This window comes from Protopterus annectens, chromosome 5.part0, assembly GCF_019279795.1.
Source record: "Protopterus annectens isolate FY-2018-M chromosome 5.part0, PAN1.0, whole genome shotgun sequence".
Classification (NCBI taxonomy): Eukaryota; Metazoa; Chordata; order Ceratodontiformes; family Protopteridae; genus Protopterus; species Protopterus annectens.
The window spans coordinates 955,981,567-956,000,308 of NC_056735.1; the positions used below are offsets into that span (position 1 = coordinate 955,981,567).

General features: G+C 35.4%; 1 protein-coding gene across 1 annotated transcript in view; it reads left to right on the forward strand.

Annotated features, from left to right (window-relative positions):
- Positions 1-18,742, forward strand: part of ARHGAP20 (Rho GTPase activating protein 20) — a 781,419-nt gene that overhangs the window by 583,471 nt on the left and 179,206 nt on the right. The window contains exon 6 of the mRNA XM_044072727.1: positions 12,669-12,753. Within this exon, the coding sequence (XP_043928662.1) occupies positions 12,669-12,753 (85 nt within the window). The remainder of the gene's footprint in view (positions 1-12,668; positions 12,754-18,742) is intronic.

Below are 18,742 nucleotides of genomic sequence, written 5' to 3' on the forward strand. Positions count from 1 at the left end.
CAAGAGGTTTACCAATTTGATTCTAGGCTGGGTGCTTTCTGTGCAGAGTCTGCTTGTCCTGTCTGCGTTCATATGGGTTTTCTCCCATGTTAGAAAGACATGCATCTGGAGTGTTTCTCACTCGGTCTCTGCTAAAAATTGACTTTGTTCCAAGTTGGACTTTCCCGGTTAAATATTAAATAATAAAAAATTACCACGCTCATCTTTCATACATGTAGGTTTACTCTGTATCGCTTCCATTACGCCCATAATTCTTGCTTACTGTAAGACAAAAATGGAACATAATACTCAGAATAGCAAAGGTGTACAATGGCAGAAGTACTTTCGTTAGTATGGTACTCCTTCATAGTGCTCAAGGCAAGATTGTATTACCAGTTCTAGCTCACCTTGGCACTGACCAGATGAGGAATTTGCTGGCAAATACAGCCCCAAATAAGTTTTCCTAATTTTGATTTTTCTAATGAGAATTTCCTGTTGTAAATGATTAAAAAAAAATCAACTATTGATTAAGATATTACTTCCTATTCATTTTGTGCATTTTCTTTCGGCAGTAATGTACTGCTATCTTATAAATAGATTAACTAGCATAGCAGTAATTCTTACTGAGGAAAGGGTTTATTAAAAAAAGATTTTATGCTGCGCTTTCCCAAAACATTGAAAAACAAAATTTCAAATCACATATTTCATATAGAAAATCTTATACACATGAATGACAAGAATTCTGCATTCATTACAATAAAGAATAAGAACATTCTATGAATCAATGGCATTAGCCAGACAATAAAGATATATGAAGTCAATGAAAACAGCATGCTAAATAAAATAAACCTTAATTGGGACATAATTGAAGCTTTTGTTTCAGTAACATCCTTTCAGTAAATCTCAACCTACTGTATAAAGACGTCTAATCTGACATTCATTTATTAACCTCATACATCTCCCTGAGTAATCGATATTATTAATTCTTGTCCTGCCCTTGGAGGTGTTCAGTGTGTCGTATTTGTGATTATGTATGTGCATTACAATGCATATGAAGGATATGGTTTGTAAGCCACTTTTAAAAAGTCTGAAATGTGTTTTGAGCAAAGATCATTGTTTTAAATAAATGTTGCTACAATGATTTACGTATCTCCTAACTTTGTGCCATTAAATTGATAGAAAAGTTTAATATATTTTAATGAAGCATATAACATTTGACTATATTAATCAGTAAACCTTCCCTATGAGGCAAAGCCAGTGTAGTTTCTATATCCCTTGTTATGATCATATTTTTTTGTTTAAAGCTTATGTTTCCTGATGACAAATTACAGTTATGCCTTTGTGTCAAAAGCAAATTAATTTACTTTGTAAGTAATATCAATGATGAAACTATTAAGAAATCAGAGCATTCAGAACTGAACTCTGAGGAACAGCTGCCTTGACTACAGATGTAAATAATGGGGATCACAATAACAAAGTAAAAAAACACTTAGCTAGGCTAGGAACGTACACATCACATTCTTAGTTCTAGCACTGTCAAGTTGAATCACATATCATTTTGATGGCTGACAAAAAATATACAAGCACAAAATGTTTAGTCTGGCGTCACCAAGGTGTATATTTCAACTGAGACCCCTCTAGTGGGTCTGTGTACTGCATGAAATCAAATCACTGTAGACAGGTCATTAGTTATATACCCATGTAAGGTGTCCTCCATCCCCTTTAAAAAAAATGCGTGTGTGTGTGTGTGTGTGTGTGTGTGTGTGTGTGTGTGTGTGTGTGTGTGTGTGTGTGTGTGTGTGTGTGTGTGTGTGTGTGTGTGTGTGTGTGTGTGTGTTTACACATATTGATCAAATTATCAAATTTTCATATTTGACATTCTTGGCCAGTACTTGCTCTTTACTATTTATAGACATGCTTCAGATATTTTCCTCAAACATTTATTTTCTTAGTTGGGAGGCAGTATTTTGTCACCTTTAAACTCAATAAAACTCAATAAAACTGAATTTCTTTCCTTAATGATGATTTATTTTGTATAGGCTAGTATTCCATTGTTACGTCTTTCATGAATTGTATCAATAACTCTGTGCCAGTAAATCTTTTCACTTTTTCTTCTGTCATTATTAAGTGCAGTATTACCTAAAGAATCTCTCTTTTTATTATATGACTCTTTATGCATTTGTAGTAAGTATATTTGACTTACTGCTGTATGTTGTTGCCTCAACTTTATTTCACTCTGTAGATTAACATCACTATGCCTTGCAAGAGAATGAGATCTGCTTCCAAGTGAATGCCTTAAGCATTGGCATTTTCATGAAATTATGACATCCATGCACCATTGCTAAGAGTTCCTCTTTACATGAGCATATCTATTTTATACAGCTGTAAATGCTCTTGCTCCAAAGGCAACTGATCTGTTTTCTTCTACGATCACAATTCCTCTAGCATTCTGCTTGGCAACTACTTGCATCACAGCTGCCTTATTCATAGGAGTTTATTTCTGTAACATCTGTTACTACTTTCTTGAAGATTTCAATACTTTGTTCTTATGTACAACTCCAGTCCTAGGTTTCATATTATCCTGTCAGCTTGCTTTGAGTCATAGTTATCGCAGATATATTAGGTACAAACTACAACAGACTACATTATTCTTAGAAGCCGCTGTAATGCCTGCTTATTTTCTCATCTTGGCATTTGTTTCATTGCATTTATTTGTGCTACATCAGATTTTAGTACTGTTGGCATTTATGCCTAGCCACATCATTTAAACTTGTCACGCTGACTTTTTAGATTAGTTCTTATTAAAATGAAATTTGCTGTAATACTGCATCAGTCTCTTGTCATGTTATTATTATTGTTATTTTGTCTGACACTACACAAGTAAATCATCAGTTATGTTTATAACATCTTACAAACCTTCAATTAGTTTTGCAATACTTCTTTAGAACACCTATGGTGCAGATAAAGTGCAGATAAAATATCAGACAGAAGCTTCAGAAATCTGTACTTTCCTAATGGTATATTAAATTTCCACAGATAGATGTTACTGTCATCTACCATCTACATTTATTGCCAGAAACCCCGGTTTGTTTCTAGTACTGAAAAAATAGCATCTTGCTTAACTGAGGATATTTATTTAAGTACATGCAATGGATAATTCAGACTTTTAATTTCTATAGTCAGATATTCTATCTACATCAATAATAAGGCGAATCATGTCTTGTTTATCATCAGTAATGGTAGTATTCACCCACTTCACAGTGACTTCTCTGAGCTGCAATTTCTTGATCTTGAATTGCTCCAACTATGTTTGCTTGAATTGTTCTTTCCGTAGCAGCTGTTTACTTCTCACATGCTGTAACAATCTATAAAGGCTTGAAGTTAGGCCATGCAGTCTTCTGTGTTTTACAGGTTTTAATAATAATCAGTCTTTGAGTTGCTGTGACCTTGGTGTGAGAAAATATAAGTGAGTTGGTGGATGGAGATACTTTTCCCCTGCCAAAACACTGCTGTATTTTACACATATCCAGGCTGCTCGACTACATGTATAGAGCTCATAAATGTTACTTTAGTATTATAAACCTTAAGCCTGTTCACTCTTTCAGCTATCTTAAATAAATTAGCAAAGTCATTCAGAATGTCATTACTATGGCTATGCCCAGTATCTAAGATGCCTCTGCAACTGTTAGGTCGATCACATGTATTGTTTGGTTTCACACTGAGTTTGTTTTCACCATTCCTTGGTTTTCATTTGTCACATGATGTAATGATTTATATCAATTTACTACTTTAAGTGCTAGTGTTTAAAAGCATTTGAGCTTGTGTTGCCACCTGGTGGCCTGTGCCAGTTTACATTATGCTAAAAGCTTGCTGTTCAGAACCAATGAGCTCCAAAAGTTCTTGAGAAAAATATTACATTTTGTATCTATGTCTAGTTTAGATTCAACATTCCCTCCATTAATTCTCAGCACTTATTACCATCAACTGTGCTTTTATTCTTGCCTGAGTTCTTCAGATGTATTGTAAACTGAACTTTTATCAACTCTTTCCACTTCAACAGTACCAATAATCAGCTATTTTCATATTTCAGTTCAACATGCAGTTCATTAAAGCATGCTTGCTTCTGCTTTTACACACCTTAGAAAAATGTCTTTGTAAAGCATAGAATACACAGAACATAGCATCTACATGATTCATCTTCCTGTTTTTGCTTGTAACAGTACCTGTTGCATGAAGAATAGATTAAAATTGTGTGAACATTTGTTTCACCTCCATTTAAATCCTGACATGGCTATCTTTTTCATATGCATTATTGTTCTTGCTTTCTCATTTTTGCCTTAATATTTTATAAGCATTATTTCTCTGAGTTAATTTGTTAATTTAATTTGTTATGCACATGTGTACAAATTGTATTTCTATTAAAGACTTACCTCTTGTTTTATCATTATTTTTTACAACATATTATTTTGTTTCTTATTAGTGAATCATGCAACTTCACAAATTTATAGTCTCTGATTCTTATTTTTTTTTTCTAAATGTATAATCATTCCTGAACTTACCTCTCTAAGTGTTACCATTTTGTCTTTTTCTTTCTCTTCTTTGAGTAACAAAAGAGTTAAATACTTTCAATGTTTCTTCTCCATCAACAAGAAGAAATGTTTCTGAACATACCTGTCAAGGCTTCTTGGTAAATCATCTTAAAGCAAGTTTCTATGTCTTGGTTAATTAATTCAAAATGAATAATTCATGTAATTTCTGAATTCAAGTATTTCAGTTTTCTGCTGCAAAAGAATTACAGCATTAAGCCGAGCCAAATTACCACTGAGAATTATGCCACCATATTTCTAAACAAAGAAACTCTTGAGACCAAATATATTTCTTCAGTTCTACATATGTATTTCTTCAGTTTTGGTATTTCATTACTCTGGCACCATGTTTTGTCTTGACAGCCAAAAAATAATTCATAGAGACAGGATGCGTGGCCTAGCCTCATTGATGTGTACATGCCAATTGATGTCTCTCAAAAAAGACTGTGTACCACCAGAAATTTATATCACAGTAGCCAGCTCATTATCATTAATGCTTTATACCCATATACAATACAAGATGAGGTTATGCATCAAAATATGGCAGTGTACTGTAATGGGCTTGGCAGAGAGATTCCAGTGATACTGCTGTGATAACTATGCCTAGGCAAAAAATATAAATGATGTCAAGCTGCAGAGGAGCAATGGCCCAGCAACACATGAAGCCAGAAGTAGTGTTGGATTATGTTGCAGGACCCTGCACACCTGATTGTCAAGAGAGGTGGCAAGTTTTCAGCTAACAGGATGCAGGCACCCACTATGGGTAGGTAAAGGAAAAGCACAAAGAATGCAACAAGACTAGGTCTTCCTTTGGCATGAGGCAATCTAGGATTATGCAGAACTGTGAGGAACTGAAGCCAGATATACCCAGAGACTGGGTACATAGGCATGCATGCCTCTCAACCTGCACAGTTTGAAAATAAGTACAAAAATGCTTGAAGTTTTGGTACATCCAGCCAAAAATTGAGGCATCTAATTAACATAAAATGTGAATACCAAATAGTACATAGCTGTTTCTGCTTCAAATAGGAATGCGTTATTCTACACAGAAAAACATTAAAAAACAGAGTATCAAAATGAAAATGTAAACACATTATTAAACAGACAGTGTAAAATCTGTAGACTATATTGAACTTTATTGCGACATTCTACCACACAAGGTCATTTATTTTTTGCTTCTGAAAAAGGGAGATGTAAGATGTGTGTCCCTTTTCTTTAAATTATTACTGTCACTAGTATGTTGGTCATGTACAGCATTTTTCTGTGCACTAGAAAATCATGTGTGATATGAAGGATTCAGAAAATTGTGTGAAGAGGTAAATCAAGCCTGCAAATATGGTAATACCTCCAAAAATAGGCACATCTATGTGCAGGGTAATAAGGCCTGAAAATTCGTACAGTCCTCCAAAAGAGGGACAGGGGAGAGGTACACATGCAGTGGCATGGCATGTATAGTAATGGGAAGGATCTATCACCAGACATGCTGTTCTGCCTAAACTCACAGCTGCCAAGTAATAACTTGTCAGAAGCCACATCAGCCATAATCAGCATTATACAGTAATGGTCACTGCTTTCTCAAAATGTACACTGATGAGTCATGCCAATATTGAGTGCAAACTGAGTACAGACTTATTGTCGTAGCTAAATCTAGATGTGCATCAGCAATGATGCAGCATGACAAGGTGCCTACACTAAGTCAAAGAGACCTAGCCACAGATAATGCATGGCTGCAGCTTTTTATGCAGCCCATCATGGTGGGTTCAGTTATAAGCAATAATATCCTTTATGATGCAGTGCTCTATGAACATATCACATACCCTCAAAAATAGCCACACTTACAATCCTACTTTATTCATAGAGACAGTGTTGGCAAAGCATAACATACATCATGAAAAGTAGCATCTTCTGTTCTGTGGCATGTCATTTTGATAGCCAGCACAAAATAAACAAAAAGCAAGTTTGCAACCAGATAATGGGAGATTTCTCATATCCAACCTCTTCCATACTAGAAGAGGACTAACAGAAACCCAAGAGCTTGCAATGCAAGTTATTCCTGAGAAGTAATTTTGGTCTGTATTCTGTTAAATCCCATGTGTTTGGGGATAGCCTTTTAAACTTAATTATGTGTTAGAGCTGATAGAACTACCTGCATTTTGCTATTGCATATTTCTGATAACATGCTGTCAAAAAACTCTCCAGTAGCACTTCAGAATTAATTTGAATATATAAATCTCACTGAGGCTGTATCTGAAATATACATATGGGATGCACTGAAGGCAAAGTTATATGGGAGAGTGGTAGCATGGTATAAATATAAACAAAAGCAATGGAGCAAAGAACTAATACACTTACAATTGAAGAGTGGTAAATTAAAACTTGATATCCAAAAAGGAAACACTAACCTAACAAATGAATTGGATGACATAAAGAAAAAATACATGGAGACATTATATCATAAGACAATGATTAACTTAGAGAAATGTAAGTTGAGCTCCTTATTCAGTGAACCCAAAGAATCAAAGAAGAATAGCAAACAGAAATAGAAGGAATAATAGAAGCATTCATAATATATTTTTTATATAATTAATAACCAAAATGAAAAAAAGAATTGCAAACCATACTAAAAACCTTCCTTAAAAGAAATGTTAAGATTAAGTTATTACAAGAGCAAATAAAATTAATAAATAAACAAATAAAAATGACAGAACTTAAATCTCAAGTAAATAAACTAAAATTGAATAAAGCTCCATTTATAGACAATATCACCCCAGAGATGTTTAAATTACTAACAAATGACACCCTAGTGTTATTATTGAAAGTGTTTACATCAGTAAAACATGGTAAAGAAATCCTTCCCTCTTGGAAGTACACATTAATATCATCAATTTTGAAATGTGTCAAAGATCCTACTGACTTTTCATCATATAGACTGATATCTTTACTTAATATAAATTATAAAATATTTATGGCAATAGATGCTGCAAGGATAAAACAATTACTTCCATTAGAGGAAGATCAAACTGACTTAATAAACAATAGAAACACATATGACAATATTAAAAGAATCCTCTTCTTAATTGATTATGTAAACATTACGAAAAATGAAATGAATGTAATTAGTGTGGACATTAATAGTGCCTTTGATTCAGTAAACTGGGATTTTCTATGGTTAGCTCTAGAAGAATACAGTTTTTCAAAAAAATATTTTACTAATAAAATCACTACATGAAAAATCACTGGCATATATAAAACTATGATTCTATTTATCTAAATCTATTGAAATCACAAAGGGTACAAAACAGGGATGTATTCTATCCCCATTATTATTTGCCTTAGTCATTGAACCACTAGCAAACAGTATACAAATGAACAAAAATATTGAAGGAATACGACTAGACGATAGTCTAGAAATGAAGATCCAGCTATTCGCACATGATATTTTACTAACTTTAAAGGATAGTAATAACACTTTAAAAGCATTATGGAATCTAATTCAATATTTTCAGAAAATTTCAGGCCTCAAATTTAATGAAAATAAAACAAAGATATTACTCATAAATACTAATAAGAAAGAGTTAAGCAAGGAGCACCATACGTATATTCCCACTGATAACACAAATATCTAGGAATTACAATAACAAATTAATTGGATACAATAATTGAAATAAGCTATAAACAGATCTTAAAGAATATTAAAAACCTTATACAATGATGGAATAAATTCTTCTTTTCAATGGAAGATAGGTTCTATATAATGAAAATGTTTATTTTCCACAGATCTTATATTTTATACAAGCATGTTCTCTGCCACCTTCCAAATCATATCTAAAACAATTTAATATTCTAATTATAAAATTTCTATGGTATCCTAATAGGCCTAAGATAGCTATGAAATACCACTTAGATGAATGGGAAATGGGTGGAATAGAACTGCCAGATGTAGAAGCTTACTCACTGTCATCTGTCATAAAAACTATATATATTTATGATTAAATACAAGTGTTACATTCAAATGGAAGCTAATACATGAGAAAATATGGTTGAAATCAGGCTTTGTATCATCAAACACACTGAACTGTATCTAATATTTTTTTTGGTTATTAAAGGAATACATGACAGTGACTAAACATAAAATTATAAGCTCTAAATTTACCACTTATACACTAAAAGCTTATAAGAATTTTATAAATAATAATCCAGACATAAAAGTATGGTTGTTTTTATTGTACCCAATTGTATATACACAAAGTAGCATCAAAACCTTTGATATAGCAGGAGTCAAGACCCTTAAGAACAAAGGACTGATATATTGGCTTCATTTGGTAGACTCTGGGAAAATGCTGACAATAGATTCAGTTAAAGGGAAATTTAATTTGGATAGTAACGAGTAGTTACTTATACAGGAATTAAGGCAGTATATACTAAACAAACAAGAGACACTGCAACTAACAGGTGAGATTTTCCTAAATTTATAGAACACATGATGTTAACAGTTAAACAACCTATTACTGGAAAGGGATACTTATCATCTATCTATAAAAAAAAAATCTATCATAAAAAAAACTTATGGGATTACTACACAGCAATTAATAGTCAATCACCATATGGTAGAGACAAAAAACAAATTCTTTTCTCCTCAAAACAAGCATCACTCACTACGCTGGAAACTGTTTACATGGCAGTTCATACACAGATCTTATTTAACACCTCACAAAATGGAGTTAATGCTTAAAAATATTGGTTGTTGGAGATGCAAATTAAAAATAAAAGCAGACTGGCAACATATGTTCTATGAATGTCAATTTCTTAAACCATACTGGGAAAAAAATAATTATTTTTTACAAGCAGTATTTAACAACAAATTCCAGCTATTGAAATCTCTGATTCTCCTTAATGCACCTGTACCTGACTGTGTTCCAAGAATAAAATGCAAGAAAGAACATAACAATGAATTGGAAGTTCCGCTTTTAAACAATATAGAAATATTGTGTTAACGGTATCACAGCTGGAAATGGGTACCATCAGAGGAAGAAATGAAAGAACTACATCATTATGTATTGCAAGTAACTGAAATATTGGAGAGTAATGACTGTAACAAATTATGATCTGAATTACAGATATGCAGAAGATGATCATATGTTAATTCTAGATACTCTTGTAAATAGTTTGTTTCTTTTATCATGTGTTAAATAGTTTTACTTGTTGTTAACCTGTATAAATAGTATGTATATATATTTTAATGTCATAAAAACTGTTATTCTTTTCTTTTGAAAAATAAATAAAAATATTTTGAAAAAAACAAATTAAGTTTTATTGAAGAATCACACAAGTTTTATTTTCAACAGATGATAGAAGAGCACCTGATTATATTCTTTTACAACGCCATACTGTAGTTGGGTTTATATACACCTGGTTAGCTTGCATATGGGGTATATATGCAGGGGATGGTGGGCTGTCACTGGTCCAAAGCCCTCCGTTTTGGATTGGTCATGAGGATCCATCCCTAATTTGCATGAGACTGGGGGATGTGCAGGAGGTGGTGGGCTCTCATTGATCCAAAGCTCACTCACCATTTTAGATTGCTCCTGATTATCCATCCCTCATTTTCATGGGTGAATTTAACTGCCAGTCATTGGGAGTGTTCATGATAAGCCTCCACAATCTTTCCAGTCTTTAGTGTTGTGTGCTAGTTGATACATAAAAATCTAACCACATGTACATTATCCTTTATTAAAAAAAGTTAGAAGGGTACTAGATGAATTAAGACATTTACAATAAATGGGAAGGAAACCTACTTCAAAAAAGTCTTATTAGCCAGCACTTCCATCAGTCTTCTTCGGATCCAGCCTTTGAGTCTTGCCAGTCTGGCTCTTAGCTTGATGGGAATTATCTTGGGTCAGCTGGAAAAACTGACTTAAGTCAAATGAAGTCCTTTTCTGCATAATCTTTTGCTGTAGCATGAAATAAATGGTGGAGTAATATGTCCAGAGTTAGTTTTTGTTATTGTAGATGTTACAGTTAAAAATGAAACTTAGAAGAAATATACACACACACACACACACACACACACACACACACACACACATATGGATTGGATAAAAATTCCCACTTTTATGAGGAACTTAATGGGTTCACCATTGTATGTTGTTTTAAAGTATCCCACTTGTGTAGGAGAGTAAAACCTATAATGACTTGTTCATAGAGTGTACAGAATTGACAAATATAAAATTCTCTGGACAAATCTAAAATGATGAACTCTGGACCACTGAGATCCCAGCACCCCATGCACACACACACCCGGTCTCAGGGTAACCAACTACATATATAAACCCAGCTACAGCAGATTGTTGTAAAGAATGTAACCAGGTGCTCATCCAGCTTCTTTTGAAAATAAAACTCTGTGATTCTTCAATAAAACTGGATTGAACTTAATTCTGAAGCAGTACTGGAACGTTTTTTGACCACATTACAGAAAGTACACAGTGGCAAAATGCAGGGAGTTCTGCCAGCTCTAACAATCAAGTAACCAGGGAAAGCTATGCCCGAACATGAGGGATTTAACATAATATGGACCAAAAGTCCTTCTCAGGACTAACCTCATATTACAAGATCTTGTGGTTTAGATAACCAGCATGATACATAGAAATAGACGGATTCATATTACATTATCGAAAGATAAAGTAATCGAATGGCTGAAACATCGAAACGGCCACATTTCGAAACATATATTGTTGTGGGCTGAGCCCCCCATCCCCGCTAAATATATATTCCAACTCCGAGATTGCACTACAGTGAGGAAAGGGCAAATATCTCAATCTACACTGTACTGCGATCCCACAATGTGAACTTCAAAATGCGGCCGTTTTGATGTTTTGGTCGTTCGATTACATTATCTTTTGATAATATAATAGGAACTTGAAATAGACTGGTATGAATGGTCTTTGAAGACTACAAGAAGCAGTTTGAACAAAATCATCAGTGCATTACTGTGTTGTGGAACGCTCTGCCCAATGTATACTTTGCATGGCGGTTCTCTTTCTCTTGCCCTCCCTCCCAAAAATATACAGTGACACTCTTACTGCCTATGTAAAAACTGTATGTTTTCACCCTGCTTTATGCTGACAGCCAACATTCCAGATTTGCCAGCAAAGGCCACTAGCAGTCCAAATAATGTCTTGTGCATGTCTGGGACATTTGTGCTTTCTTCTTAAGGTCATTTTTTTAATAGTTAAATACTTTGGAAACATTTGTCAAAATGGTAGAAAAAGTGGAAAACTGAAAATGTCCAAGGAGGGCTTCATTCTTAACATTTTTATGAAACAGTGAAGGCAAAACAGATGCAGTATACCAAAGGAATGTCAAAAAAATTCAGTTGACTTGCACTGAAAATCCTGCATTATTCAAATTGTATATAGACAACAGTACAGCTCAGAAAAAAATGGTCCATAGGTCTTAATCTAGTTTACTGTACTTATACATGTTTTGAAGACCATATTCAAAACATAGACTCAGATATATAGCAATTTATCAAGTGTAGAGTGCCACATTTACCTAAATCTTTTCACAATCCAAGCAAGGCATACTTGAGTCCAGTTAGCTGAAACCCGAGGAGGTCACATACAGTATTGGCATTGTTTGATTATCAAACAGCAAGGATGATTGTGGGATGTCTTTAGATATTTAGTATAGCTATGAAGGCATAATCACACTGTACAAAAATGCAAGAAACAAAAAGTCTACAGATTGCTAATTAAATTGCAAATTAAAATGTGAAATCACCTTCTAAGACACAGCTTTTTAAATTTCTTCTTTAAATCTGCTGTGTTATCCAAAGAACAAACAAAACTGCTTGCAGCACACATGATAATGCAATGATCAGTGTTCGATCTCTTTTTATTTGCAGTCTAGATGCGTTTAACTTTTCAGTTCTTTAATAATAACTAACTTCAACACATCTGAGTTAGTTATAGAAATGGAAGATGTATACTGTGCTTTAAGACTATTTGCTATAGTAATTAACTGAATTTTAGCCGTAGCTGAAGACCTTTGAGAGCAAGACATTTAAGTCACATTCTGTAGTAACTAATGTTTATATTTTTCCAGACGAATTAAAGAAGAGAAAGAAAAGGACCACCCAGAAAGCATTCCACTGAAGGTTTTTGCAAAGGATCTTGGGAACTGTGCAAGCGTAAGTGGTGTTAAGAAGACACAGCTGTCATATGAAAAAACAAAAAATAATCATGAGTCTAACTCTATGTTGAAATGGCATATGCTTCTCAAAGAATATTGACTAAAAATGCAAAAGAAGAACAGAGAAATATAATGAAGTAGCTGCATGCAGTTGACATATACATTAGCTGAAAGAAATACTGTACCCCAGCACATCTGATTCTAAGTATCCAGCTCCATCTCTGCTATACATGCATTCCTACAGCAGAAGTCATTGCACTCTGACCTTTTTTAGGCACTGCCCTACAGAGCATCAGATTCCTAGTCATGTTTTGTACACCCGCCTTTATATAATTGCAAGTTTTCCCGCCTTATCTTATTCCCCCAACTACTTGATCAGTTTTTTGTAACTGGCTGATATTTCAGGACAGCTTAATATCACTCTGCACCACCCACCCCTGTAAATTGCTCTTATGTGCTGCCCACAGAAACATTCACCCTTTCATCTTCACAACACCGCTACTGACTGAATTATAAATGTGACAATGCAATGGTTATGCGTGCAATCCGGGTCTATATTATATCATCGAATGCTTAAAAAAGCGAATGATGAATAATCAACCCCATGTAAGCGAAAGTTTACAATCTCGAAAGCTCAGAACAAGGGGAAAAAAATCACTGTTCCAAAAAAAATAAATAAATAAATAAAAATTGAAAGAATACATAAAGTGGTGGGCTGTGCCCCCACACCCCCCAATTTGAGGGGGGCTATGCCCCCCACCCCCCTACTTAAATATACCAACTCCGAGATCGCACTACAGTGCCGAAAACGGCAAAGTAACAGAAGCAGCCAAGCAAATTCTTTGCCTGGGAAAGAATTTGCTTAAAAGCCGCTTTGCTATTTTGCCTTTTCACTGTTTTAAGTTTGACCAAGACGCATTCGATAGAATGCGTCTTCGGTTATCTAATAGGAACCCTGCAATCCTACTTTAAACAGATTTTGTATTTGCTCATGCATATACTGAATTTGTCATTTTCTATGGGACCTCTTAGATGCTCATGTTTGAGGGTGGAGTTGATGATAAAGAGTTAGATGTATTGTACTGCAATCATTACAGTGTGGGAGTAAGAGGTACATAGACAACCAGTAGAGTCAAATAAAGTATGTATGAGGGAACAAAGAATTAGCATGGAGATTACAAAAAAGATTGGTGGGAGAGGACAATGACTGTGGGATAATAAGGTTACCTCTCCTTATACAACTACAACGAATTTGAAAGGAATAGGACGATATGTATAATTTCTTCCTCATTACACACATTAATTGTCTTACTAATAAACAAAGCAGTGTGTGTGTCTGTATGTGTGGGTATATGTATATATATATATATATATATATATATATATATATATATATATATATAGATATAAGAGAGAGAAGAGATGTATATATATATATATATATATATATATATATATATATATATATATATATATATATATATATATATATATATATATATATATATATATATAGATATAGATATAGATATAGATAGTTATACGGGTTCCATCGCATTGGTCGATTGGGTGTTTGGTCGACAGCTGTTTAGTGGACCAATTAGGATTGACTAAACAGCTGGTCAGCAGGTGTTTGAGACTAAACAGTCCCTGTGGCTGAGAAATATGCCTTTACTTTGTGTTTGTGTGATCGTGGAGTTAGTGTATATAATTAGCAGGGGGTGGGGGTCCACAGACCCCCACATGGGGGATGCATAAAATATGTTTATTTGGGTTTTTTGCATGTGCTGAGGCAATTTCTTGGCACATGCATAGTTGCTTTTTGACGTACACAGTTTCAAAGTAAAGATGTCAACATTCAGTGTGTTGATGATGGGTTATTTGATGTATAAAAATACACCTGTAGACATCTATGTGTGTGTGTGTGTGTGTGTGTGTGTGTGTGTGTGTGTGTGTGTGTGTGTGTGTGTATGAGGGTGTAATGGCTACCATCAAACTCAAGAATGTCAGTGTTCTTTGTGCCAATCAAAAAAAAAAAAATCAACATCACACAGTGCACGCTCCATTTCATAACATGCATGCAATTAAAAACAATGCTTTCTGCAGAGGGGCTTCCCCATTTATCTCCAAACCCCGTGCTACTTAAATATTCCAACTTTAAGATCATACAATATTGGAAAAAGGACATATTCCCTACCTCTGGTATTACAGTGATCTCATAACTGCTAATCAGCTTTGCTTTTGCCCAAACTGTATTGGCGAAACAGCTGTTGACTAAACCATCTTTCAATGTATTTAATGCTATCAGCCCATTTGCATGCAAGGCCTTTTGTCTTATAAACTGAGGAATGCTACACCCAAAGATCTGATTCTACACATTGTAATTTGCAATATCAGGCACCAGCTATGCAATCCTTTTGTGATCTCTTGGAATGCAAATATATTCCTTGAACCTGTTCACACATAACCTGTGTTATGATGCTCAGTGTTTTTTGGTAACATTTAAACAAGTATCAGAAAAATACATCCATTCACCTAATTTCAAAACTGTGCATTTGTGAGTATCCTATACTGTTTCTGTTCCATCCTGTTGAAACATTCTCACCCTCCTTCCTTACATGTAAGTTAGAAGCACTTTAAGATGCTTATAAAGCAACCTGTGATGAAATTGTGTGCGAGTAGTGGGTGAAAAGTGTTTATATGACTAATGTTTAAAAGAATGGATGACTGCTTTACCTGTAGTTATGCACATGTTATATGTTAATTGAAATATTTTGTAATACATAATAATTATACAAAATTTAACAGACAAAAAAGGCTATTCTATCATGCAGTATGGTTGAGAAAAGATGGTCCCCTGGATTCACTATTCTTCCATGCAGGACTAGCTTATTCCTGCACGGAAGCAGACGTTTAGGTGCAGCATGGTAGCGTGCCATGCATATTAATGAATGCGAGCTGCCTAGGCTCCTAAAAGGACATGGAGCATGTATGAGTGCAGGGGGCGTGTCTGAGAGCAGAGCTCTCAGAATATACATGTCCCTGCAGTCAAGAACAGCATTTTAGCAATAAGAATGAGCGAGAACGCTTATAGGTGTTTGCATACCCCCAGCAACACCCCCCAAGTTTATAAGCACAATAGTTAAAATATGAACTATAAACAAGCTAATTTTTTATCAGACATAAAATTTAACCATAGGTGTATGGGTTTGCCCATTGCTTAGCTACGTATACTGCAGCTTGAATGCCACAAGAGGATAAATATCAAGAAATATGCAAATGAATAAGTACTGCAATAGTGTAGTGGACAGAGCATTCACTTTCCGAGCACTCATTCCTGTTGTTCGAGGCTCATTCCAGTACATTCCATTTTCCATGTCAAACCACTTTATGAACAATATTTTTTGTTGCATAACCTACTAAATAACATATATTTGTGAACTGGAGTACTGCATTAAATGCAGATGTGAGGTGTCATTGTCATAATGTTGTAAAATCCACAGATAAACACACTTGCCCCATAAAATATATGTACACATGAATCAGGGATACAAATCGAAGGTACAATGTGTAATGAATGATAAATCCATAGAGTGTCCAAATCCACCGCCTTCCCAAGAACCATTTTACATTTCTGTCTAAATTAGTGCGGGGGTGAGCAGGAGTAAGCACTGTTAAGCAGTAGTAAGTGGGAGTAAGCATATTTAAGCAGTAGTAAGTGAGTTTAAGCTCGTTTGCTTGGGGGTAAGCAATGCGCATGCAAGTTAAGCAATACTGAAGCTAACTCTCTGTAAGCATATTTAACCAGAGGTTAGCATTGCTTAACTTCGCGCAAACCTGCTTACAGTTGCTTAAAAGTGCCGTAATCAGTCTGTATGCAACAGCCACTGTTCTGGCCAGAAACAAAATAAACAGCCCTTGCAGGTCTTGAACCCAGGACCATGTACACTATGGTCATGGTAGTTAACCACTAAGCCATCACAGCAGTGCATAAGACTGAGTTATCACCAAACAGATCCTCACTACAGGAAAATCAAACTTAACATGTGAAAGGAATCTATATACAGTTTTATGTTGTATAACCTACTACATAACATAAATATGTGAACTGGAGTACTGCATTAAGTCCAGATGTGAGGTGTCATTGTAATAAAGTGTTGAAATCCCCTAATAAACACAAGGACCCCAAACAGTGTATGTACACATGAATCATGGATACCAAACACATATATAACATGTAATGAATAATAAAGCAATGCCAAACAGCAAATAGTATGCAAATTAAAAAGTAAGCAATGCTAAGCATTGCACAGCCCAGCTTACTAGGTTTAAGCAATGTGTAGGCCAGATAAATCAGTTTGCCCATTGGTATACCCCTTTAAGCAATGCCAACCTTAGGTAAGCAGGTCTGCCAATAGCTTAGTATTTTCAAAACCATCCAATCATGGCAAAGTGTGGGAAATCGGCCCTATTTAAACCCAACAGGTGGGAATACATCTCATAACTGGTTGCAGCTTCCTCCAGTAGGCACTATGACTGGTATGGGAGAGGGAGTGCACTTTCGGGTGCAGCTCTGGGGCATCCAGGAGTCCAGAGTCATGGCAGGACTCCTTGTTAAAGACCATGACCAGAGACTGCTGCAGGGCCAGTACCAGAGTTCCAAATATAAAGTGGAAGCCTGGGACCGTCTCAGCCATGACCTCATCAGTGCCTCTGACATACCTGGAACTGTTGAACAGGTTAGGCATCACTATGCTGACCTGAAGTGGAGAAAGAGGGATCTCTTGGATCTGTGGATCCAAGAGGCTAGGAGGACGGGGGATGTCCCAGCCGTGTGTAAGTATCAGTCCACTGCCTGTTTAATAATTGCCAGCTCATGTATATTATGGATAGGTATGGCTAAATATTCTTCTTATGTCTTTGCAGTGGCAGATGTGCGGGCTGCAAACCAGGAAGCCCATGCATGTAGATTGCAGTGGTTGCGTCGTGAGGCAGGTCAGTAATACTCTTGCATGTACTGTCACAGGAAATAGACCTAAAACTACTAGTAAGTCAATTGCCTGTATAAAACCTGTATTGTTTAAGGCATGTACTGCATACACCAGAGAATATATCAGGAAGAGTCTCATATAGGTTGTATGTAAATAAAAAGATAACAGCCTGACAATAAAGGTCTAACTGCTGGACTGCATTGTTTCCTCTGGTATCATATGGTAATGTAGAGTTGCAATCTCTTAATAGTACTGTTGTATTAAGCTATTAAGCACTGTTACCCACACTGTGCTACATAAATAAAATGTGTAGGAATGTCTGTATATGGCTGTTGTAATAACAAGAGATCATATTGTACAACCGAGAGAGACTTAGACAGAAAAACAGTAAAAAGCTAGACAACATAATCCAAATAGCACACACAACTGAGACGTGAACTGTTGTATTTTTAGCACACACAGCTGTGGTTCAAATCCTGGGAGTGGTAGTAAGTTGTATGCAGAATCATACCCCACAACTGTACAGATATATCCAGAATGTCTAGTTAATTGGCCCATATCCACTGCCTGTCACACTGTCCCCCTGGCAAATCAGTGGGATGATCTCAGACATTTAGGCAGCAAATAATAAAATACAACTGATTGTCAGACATCTATAAGAACAAACCTATCACTCTAGCAACTCCCCAAAATGTTATGAGAGTAATAAGCCAAGTATGTCCCATCTCCACCCCCATGTTGTGAAGCTGTGACCAGAGTGTGTGCAGTAACAGAGTGAGACGTATGTGCATAATACTAATGTGGAATCTGGTAATATGTGTGGCAACATTCAGGTGGTGCTAACAAACATTGCCCCACAGGTCTGTCAGATATGAAAACTGTGCCGAGAAAAAAAAGATTGAAATCATGGACCGGTACTGTTTACTCTGGTATTGTATGGCATTGTTAGTGTTGCAGTTGCTCTGAATAATAAGGTATTACTCATCACTGTCACCC